A 9,268-nucleotide genomic window follows, 5' to 3' on the forward strand; every position below is an offset into this window, starting at 1 on the left:
AGGTACTGAAAACAATGATTCTTTGTCATCTGAGTTTCAGAAGAGTGTTGCAAATCACTCACATAAGTACAAAGGCTTCCCTCAAATGTAACTACATAGGAATCAAACACGCAAAAGTCTGGTGACTGCAGTGGACCTTCAGCGAAACCACTACTAGCAGATCGTTCTGACCGGGGCCCCACGAGGCTCGCCTCCGAAAGAAACCCCTCCGGGTGGGCCTGCAGCCGCTCCGAGTTGCAGCAGGCAGCGCGGAAACGCCTCCCGCTAGCTGCCCCAACACCGCGCTCACCCGGAGGGGCTTCCTTCCACCACTCACCGTCCGAAGACGCTCGGCTCAGGGCTGCCGCCACCAGCCCGGCCAGCGGGCGCCGCAGCATATGGTGCCACACTTGTACAGCACGTCCGACCCGGGACTGCCCGCCTCCAGGGACGTCACGTTCACGTCCCCACCCAGCCCTCGACACGAAAGGACGACAGCTCCAGGTCTGTTCCCGCCGCAGTGACGTCAGCTCTGCGCGACGCTGCACTGCAAAAGACATCACGGGAGTTACGGGAGGAACCTGGGCACTGTCTATCCTGTGACCCTGTCCTTCTTGTCCCATCTAACAGGTGAGGGTCCGGACTGCTGGTCCTTGGGACTCCTTCCAGGGCAACAGTGTTGGTCGTAGGTTGGTGATAAACTAGCCCACCCATCTGCGCTTTCCATCCATTGTGGTGGGGAAGCAGTCTGGTGGGGAAGCAGTCTGGCGGAGAAGAGCTTCCACCCGAGCTTCCGGTGGAAAGGGCGGGGCGAGGCAGGTCCGCAGCCCAGGCTACTGACAGCCCCTGCGAGCCTTTCTCCCACGTGTTTGCCGCCGTCTTTGCTGGGTTGTCGTCAGGTTTCCCTTATTTTGAGGGGGCGGACCGGGGGTGGTAGGGCAAGAGAAAGACAGCAGAGACAGCAGATGGGCCTCAATTTAAGAAATGTATTAAATGGAATTTTCATTTAAGAAATAAGAACTTTTTTTTTCATTTCCTGTTAGAAATGAATTCCGATGTTGTACAAAAAGACGCTCGGTGAGACTAAATTAAGGGTGCGTGTACTAGCTGTACAGGAACCAACACCACAACAAAAAAGGTCATACAGTTCCTACTCATTTCAGAAAGTAGTAAAAAGTAAAAGAAAGATCATAAAGTCTCTACTAACTTCAGAAAGAAAAAAAAGAAAGGTCACCTAAATACAATAAACAGGATTATTATAATTTTGAAGAAAAGACACTCGTTCCCACATTTACCCCTTTATCTTCTTGTTAGACTTCATTCTTTGCTTCAAACTCTGTAAGGAGACGTTGACTTTGGTCATCATATGTTTCTAAGTGAAAAGGGTATTTTGTTATGAAGGTGGGGATTGTTTGAATAAGACTTTCTATAAGTTTTAAAACTAATCTTGTTGTTAAGTGTCATTGAGTCGATTCCGACCCATATCGACCCTGTATAGGGTTTCCAAGGAGTAGCTGGTGAACTTGAACTGCCAACTGACCTTTCAGTTCAAACGGCTTTAGAGTCTGGCGCATTAAACCACATGCCACAACATGCCATTAGTGTTAATGTGATAATTAGAGAGGTGAGGACCAAAGTCAGAGTGTGTGTGTATGGGGGGTGGGGTGGTGGTGGATATATATGTATACACACACACATATTTATTATAATCCTGTTTATTGTATTCGGGTAACCTTTTTTTTTTTTTTAATTTTCTGAAGTAAAGACTCTCTCTTTTTCTTTGGTTACTTCCTGAAGTGAGTAAAGAATTTATGATCGTGTTCTTTTTCTTTTAACTACTTCCTGGAGTAATGAATTTATGATCGCTCTCTTTTTCTTTTCCTAAAGTAGGTATGCGTGCCTTAAAAATTTGAACTAGCCAACAGGGTAAGGGAAAGATTGTGCTGTCAAAACTCTAGCCAATAGGTGAGACACAGCTTTGAGACTCAGGTCAGGTATAAAAAACCCAAGTGGACTGCCCACTTGGTATGCTCACTGGCCTGTTCCTGTATGTACGGCTATGCACACACACCCTCTTGCAGGAGTAAATTTTGCTTTACCAAAGTAATTTAGTCTCACTGAGTGTCTTTTATGTGACATCGGGATTAATTTCTAACAATAGGCACCTATATTTTCCAAACCATTGTTCCATGAGACTAGAAGAGAGGTCATCTATGCCTGAATTTTCGGCGAGTTCATTAGCTAAGGTGGTCAGCCCTTGTAATGCTTTGGTAATGGTATCATCAGGAACTGTGTTACTGGGAATGAAAGTACAACATTGGACTCCAATTATAACACATACTCCTTCTTTTTCTGCTAATCATTTCTAGGACTACCCTGTTTTCCCAGGCCATTTTGCTAGTAGGTCCTAATTGCTCTGCTATTCCTTTTGTAGCATCTCTGGTATAATTTGTGAATATTTGTTGATTATAATGTTGTAGTTGTTAAGTGCCATCGAGTAGGTTCTGACGCGGAACGACCCTGTATAGGGTTTCCAAGGAGTGACTGGTGAGCTTGAACCACCAGCCTTGCAGTTCAAACAGCTTTGCAGTCTGGCACATTAACCCACAGCGCCACACCAGGACTCCAGTCCACATTTTTGCTAATGGTTGACCACCAGAATAATACAGATTCAAACCCTGCAGTTATTTGGTTTCTTGCTTTGAATTCACTTGGCACCCCTGGGGGAACTCCAGTACTGTCTATATAAACACAGGGATCAAAAGAGCCATGGGGAGTAGCTACACTTCTCTTGGACCTATGCCTGTCTTCTGTGGTTGACAGCTGATGGAATACCAAGGTGAAAAGGATGGCCATTTGCACCAAAGCACAGGCACCATTCCAATTTTGCTGGTAAAGCCCTGATAATTTTTCCCTGCAATACCACTAGACGTCTGCTCACAGGGTAGCTAGGGCTGACTGATTTTGAAGCTCTTCAAAAAACTTTGTGCTCACTACATCCCATCAGGTTTCCAGTGAACATCAGATTCCCCCCATAGCAAGAGACACAGGGTGGAATGCAAGAGTTAAAGTAAATAAAAGTAGACTTAAGTGATGATACATGGAAGGGATTGCAATCATTGTAATGAAGCAAACAAAATGTATGATTTGTTGAATATAAAACTGATCATCTGCTTTGTAAACCTTTACTCAATTCACAATAAAAGACTTTTCCTTAAAAAAGTGTTTTTACATTACATCCCATCCTCTGAACATCTTCCGTAACTCCTAGGCTCTAACCCACCAGAATCAGCTGGGCCCTGCCATGGACAGTCAGAATCTTTGGGACCAAAACTCAAAAACTTAAACACACTGCCATTGAGTTGATTCTGACTCGTATCAACCCTATAGGACAGTAGCACTGTTCCTTAGGGTTTTTGAAACTGTAAATCTTTTATGGAAGCAGACAGCTTCATCTCTCATCACAAGATGGGTTTGAAAAGCCAACCTTGTGGTTAGCAGCCCAGTGCTTAACCCACTGCACCACCAAGGCTCTAGAACCTGGACATGGTGTTTTTTTAAAAAACCTGCAGGTGATTTTAATGCCAAATCTGGTTGAGACTCCCACATAGGGTTGTGAGAGACTGGATAATGGCCTGCTGAGAATGCCTGTCAAATGTATTGGGGTCTGATTTCATTAGTGGCTGGAATTAAACAAGAATCATTTAAATGTTTCCATCTTTCTTTTTTTGTTGTTCTCTTCTTCCTTTGTCTAGCAGGTCACATACCAGGGCCAGGGACTACCTCCACATGTTACAGGGACTCAAAGGAGGAATGGCCACTGTGGGCAGCCTGTCTGGGTAAGCATGGTCTTCCAGGGTTCTTGGACTTAATGTCGTGGGTCACTCATGTGAATGCCCACTTATGCTGTGCTGCCATGGGAAACCTCCCTGAGCCATTGTGGGTTTTTCTGGAAAATGCATACACATACACCCCTTCAAAAGGTGTTGAAGGAGAAATAGAAATGACTTTTGAGTATTTAGTATGAAATAGATGGTGGTGGTGGTTGTCCCCACATTCTTATTCAAATCCTACAACCCAGTGAGAGAATGTCATGGGCCTTCCTGTCATCCCCATCAGAACTTCTTCATTGTCTGCCTTTTCCCCTCAGCCCCTCATCTCCCCAAAGTGAGGAGTACAGGTATATGCTCACAGAATGAAAAAATTAGAGCACAGGTTCATGTCACTGTGGAATTTGGCTAGCAGCATGTGGCAATAAAAGAGGACTCTGGGCTTCCGTATTTCCTGGAGGACTCTCATACTTGGGAAGTTTTGTATTGGAACTGCTGCTAGTGGTTGGAAAACATCTAGTTCAAGGTTCAACTCCAATCCCGCTCCCAAAAAGCCTTTCCAAGCCAATGGCCCACATTCTCTGGAGCTACTCTCTGGGCCCCCTAGCTCTCGCCATAGATTGTGGCATCTTCTAGCTCTGGAGCTCATGTACTGTTTGGTGCTCTTCCCTGTCTCCATGCATCTCTTGATGTGCTTCTTATGCACTTTTGAAGGCAAGGCCTGGACTCATGTAGCCAAAATTTACTGAGCCCCATGATTAGGGTCTGGGGCTTAACAGTAATTATGATGCAGTTCTTCCCAGGACCTCACAGTCCAGTGGGAGGGAATGAACATACAGGGCCAGTACAATTGTGGGCAGGGCAGGGTGTGGGGAAACCACAATGAAGATGGAGTCCCAGGCAGAGAGATAGTGTGTGTAGCTGTGTTTGTGACTGGCTGCTTATAAAAGGAGAGGATGGGATTGAAGAGATCTGGAAAGCTATATGGACAGCTCAAGAATTTGCATTTTATCCCGAGAGCAGTGAGAGCCATCAGCCTGATGTAAGCAGACTGGTTTTTAGAGAAATTGCTCTGTGTGTGTGTAGACTTCAGTGGCAGTGGAGGGTCCAAATGGGAGGCTGTTAGGATGAGCTGAGCTAGATGCTGATGTACCGAAATGTGAAGGGTGGAGGAGAGGGAACTTGAGAATAATTCAAGGAAAGAAATGAACTGGACCTGATAATTTATGAGTTAGGAGACTTCAGGGGTGACCATGACCAAGGTCCATGTTGCCTAACAGGAAAATGAGGCCACTTTGGGCTATACAGTGGTTCTAAGAAAGCTCGGAAATGTTTCAGACATTTTATTCCTCAAGCTTAGAGGAAAAGGGAAAGACTGGAATGGCCGGGGAATGAGTCTTAAATTCAAGTTTTGGGTAAATCCTGGAATCTCCGAGCCAGAAGGGACTTTAAAATGAGGGAGCTGAGGCCTGCATGTGGGTTAGTGGCTGAGCTGGGGCAGGGTACCTTTCTCTCTCCTGTCACTTCAGAGTGTGTGCTTTCTGCTGTGTGTGATCTGAAGGCTGAATGCCAGCCATGTTCGGAAGCTAAGTGGACAACACATTGTGTTTGTGTTTTTCCCTTGGAATCCAGAGTCCCACTGTCTACCTGGCCAGCCAGCTAGATCTCTCCAACAAATAGATGGGCTGGGTGAAGCCTGAGCTGTCTAGAGAGCCTCATGCACTCACTCCTCACACACTAGCATCTTCCTGGCAGTGGAGCAAGAGGAGCTTTGACCACAGCCTGCAGCTTTCAGGTCCACCCACTCCCAGCATGTTTCATGCTTAACATGGCTCAACAAGCCTGTTAGTGTCATCGTGCACACAGCACCACAACTGAAACAGGGCAGGTTCATCTGCAGCCCCCACCTCCAGGCCCGTCACTGAGGTTGCTCCCCTCTCTTCTCAGGAACCTGGCCTGATGGCCTGCAGTAGGCAGTTTTCATGTTCAGCATCACTGCCTTCCACTGGGTGCTTCCCTGTGCAGTCAGCACTTGAGGCTTCTCCCTCTACTAGTGACAGAACACCAAGTTGGGACACATTATATACCTGCAGGGAGCTTCCCACCCATATCTATAGTTGTGATGACCCTGAGATACAGGCTGATAGACTTTGTGCCACGTTGAGGTTCTTTGACCTGCTGCTTGCATGCTTTCCTGCAGCCTGCAGTGGCAGAGTTTCATGCAAAGAGCTGTGCCCTCATTCTGCCACCTACACACATCCCTTGGGCGAGCTGACTGCAACAGGGCCTCGTTCACAAGACTCCACAGGCAGGCCTACGCACGCCTCTACCCTGTACTCTTGGTCAAGCAGGACGGCTCGACTATCCACATCCGCTACAGGGAGCCACGGCGCATGCTTGCGGTAAGGGCCAGGCCAGGGGGTGGAGGGGCAGAGGCAGAAGGAGCCCCTTGGGTTCATACCACAACAAGCCCCCATGAAAAGAACTGTTCTAGAGGAACTACACTTCCTAGGGGTCCTGGGCCAGTTGGCCCAGAATAAATCAGACAGCTTCAGATGATGTCACAGATCATCGGGGAAGGAAGAAGGTTTTGACTGATAAGGGCTCTGTGTTAGGAAAAGCCAAGCTCATTTTAAGGCCTAAATTCAGACAGTATTGATGAGTTGTATATGCAAAAAAAAGTCAGATGTGGAGGGGGAAAGCTGTGAAGGGAGAGAAAAACCAATAGAATATGTAAAATTAAACTATGGTTGAATAAAAATAAAGATTTGGAGAAGTGTCATTTCAGTAAGGCTTGTATAAATTCACCTTAGATCAGTCCAATGTTGGCTGTTTCTCTGGCTCAGCTCCCTTCTGAGTCATTTCAGGGTATCCCTGCTATTTCTGGATTTCTTCCACAGATGCCTATAGACCTTGACCACCTGTCTCCTGAAGAGAGAAAGGCTCGGTTCCGGAAACGTGAGGCCACGTTCAGAAAAAAGACGGAGGAGCCAGAGCTTAAGGACGACTTTGATGTGGAGCGGTACAAACGATTTTGGACCAAAAAGTGACTGCTCCTTGAACTATCCCAAGACATTGTAAAGATGAGGGTGGGTTGTCTTCTCCCTAAAATGACTTTTTAAAAGTGTAAGTTAAAAACCCCACTACTATTTCATTCTGGTGCCTGCTCCTTCTTGCTCTGCTCTTCCAGCCTTAGATGCAGGTTGAGCTGCCATGCCCTGCAGAGTACTGTGCCAGGTTGTCTGGTTTCGGGGAACTTGCCTCCTGGGCTGTGGGCTGCTGGGTACTGGGGAAGGGACATTCCACTGTACTCCCTCCCACACAGGTCTGCAGCATTTTGCAGTTAGAATTGACAGGGTTTGTCACAGTCTATGACTAGGAGTTCGTTTCACACACAGTCCCCACCTTCCTCTAAGACCGCCAACAGTTTCTAACTGTTCCAACTGTGTTGTCCTGGGACAGGTTGTGCTCTAGCTGTTAGGTTCCTCACACACCTAGAGTGCCTCACAGGCCACTGGAATGGCTAGGACATGGCGATGGCAGTCTGTCTGAGGCTGCCCTGTCATCTGCTGTACCTGAATGCAGTTGCCCTCCCATGAGGTGAAAGACGTAGAAGATACCTGAGGAGAAGGCCCAGCCACCAGACCGTCACTTCCCACTGACCTGGCTGCTGCTATGACACTTCCCAACCCTTTTGTTCCTCCACTTCATGGGAAGACACATCTTTTGTGCCCATAACCAGCCTCCATCCAGCCCCTCCTGCTTACTCTCGGCATCAGCAGGGCTCCCTAACCATCACATCTCACCTTTGCAGCTAGTCTTCAGAGTCCTCTTCACATGTATCTACTGTTTTCAACAGACTTGCAGCCCAGTCCCATTGAAATTGCTCTTGCCAACACCACAGGCCACCACCACGTTGCTGAGCCCAAAGGTCCGTTCCCAGGCCTCATTGCCACGTGTCTGGCCACTGGTTATCTTACCCAGCCTCAGGGCTTCTAAAGAAGTTCATGCACCTGCTGCTGGTGGTGGTCAGTGCCGTCGACTTGGTCCGACTAATAGTGACCCTCTATAGGGTTCTCAAGGGGTGTGGTCCAGTGCTTTATTCCACAGCGCCACACCAGGACTTCCAAATGTGTACCTGAAGTCTCAGCTCCAACCATAGCCCCATACTATCAATTTCACGCTCAGCACCTCTTCCAGAAGGTACGGGCTGCCTTTGGCTCACTGGTCTCCTGCTCTGATTCCCTTCTCATTAGTGGCAGCTCGTCCTTGTATCAACTCTGCCCATTTCCACAGAGCCATCTTTGGCTCTTATCCCACGTCTGTCCTTTGGCAAATCTGGACTCTCCTCTTGGGCATGCTTCATACCTTGTCCTGTCCATTATTCATTTTCAGACACTGCCTTCTCAATACGTCCAGTCTCACCACAGCCCCTAGTCCACATCCAATCCTGGAACCTGGCCTATAGCATCACTTGTGGCCTCCTCCTCAGGCTCCTTGCTTCCCACCCAATGCTTCCAATGTATTCTGCTCCCATGCCAGCAGGAACCGTTCCCTATAGGTTAACAGCACTCCAGAGTCACTCCACCTAGAATCCTTGCTGCTCTTCTCTGGTGACTCAGTGTTGTAGTACTCTTCCTGTTGGTTAAGGCCCTGCACTCCCTGCCCCTTCCTCCAGGTCTTGGCTCAGTTTTGTTGGGTCGGCCAGTCGTGTGCCCCGCGCATGAAGAGTGTATGTTCACCGTTATATCCCCAGCACCTGACACACAGTGTCCAAGAGGTGCTCAATAGGCATTTACTGAATGAATGAGAGGCTGAGGCTGCACATGTAGAACAGATCTGAGTGCAAAAGTTGGGCTTTTTGGAATCAGCTGGGTATCTACTATTGTATATAATATTTTTACTGAATATGTTGTTATAGTACCAAAGAGTCAGTTCTGACTCAGTGACCCTATGTAGAGTTTCTGAGGAGTGGCTGGTGGGTTTGAACTGCCGTCTTTGTCATTAGCAGTTCTCTGGCATCACAGCAGGAATCCTGGAATATGGTGGTGATTGTGATTGTGTTCTGTGGAGTCGATTCTGACTCATAGCGACCCTGTATAGGGTTTCCAAGGCTGTAAATCTTTACAGGAACACAGAAGAACTGTACAAAGACAACTACAAAACACTACTACAAGAAACCAAAAGAGACTTACAAAAATGGAAGAATATACCACGCTCCAGGATAGGAAGACTTAACATTGTGAAAAGGTCAACACTGCCCAAAGCAATTTACACTTAGAATGCAATCCCAATCCAGATTCCAACAACATTCTTTAGAGAGATGGAAAAAAACAAATACAAACTTTATATGGAAAGGAAAGAGACCCAGGATAAGCAAAGCACTGCTTAAGAAGAAGAACAAAGTTGGAGGCCTCTTACTCCCTGATTTCAAAATTTACATGACTACAGTGGTCAAA

The 9,268-nt window shown here is 47.2% G+C and overlaps 1 protein-coding gene across 1 annotated transcript; it reads left to right on the forward strand.

Annotated features, from left to right (window-relative positions):
* Positions 1 to 3,792: 3,792 nt before the first annotated feature.
* Positions 3,793 to 6,859, forward strand: MRPL55 (mitochondrial ribosomal protein L55). Its single transcript, XM_006876131.1, has 3 exons — positions 3,793 to 3,818; positions 6,010 to 6,211; positions 6,710 to 6,859. The coding sequence occupies exons 1-3, from the start codon at positions 3,793 to 3,795 to the stop codon at positions 6,857 to 6,859; spliced, it is 378 nt and encodes a 125-aa protein (XP_006876193.1).
* The last annotated feature ends 2,409 nt before the right edge of the window (positions 6,860 to 9,268 follow it).

Source organism: Chrysochloris asiatica, unplaced genomic scaffold (assembly GCF_000296735.1).
Source record: "Chrysochloris asiatica unplaced genomic scaffold, ChrAsi1.0 scaffold00354, whole genome shotgun sequence".
Classification (NCBI taxonomy): domain Eukaryota; kingdom Metazoa; phylum Chordata; class Mammalia; order Afrosoricida; family Chrysochloridae; genus Chrysochloris; species Chrysochloris asiatica.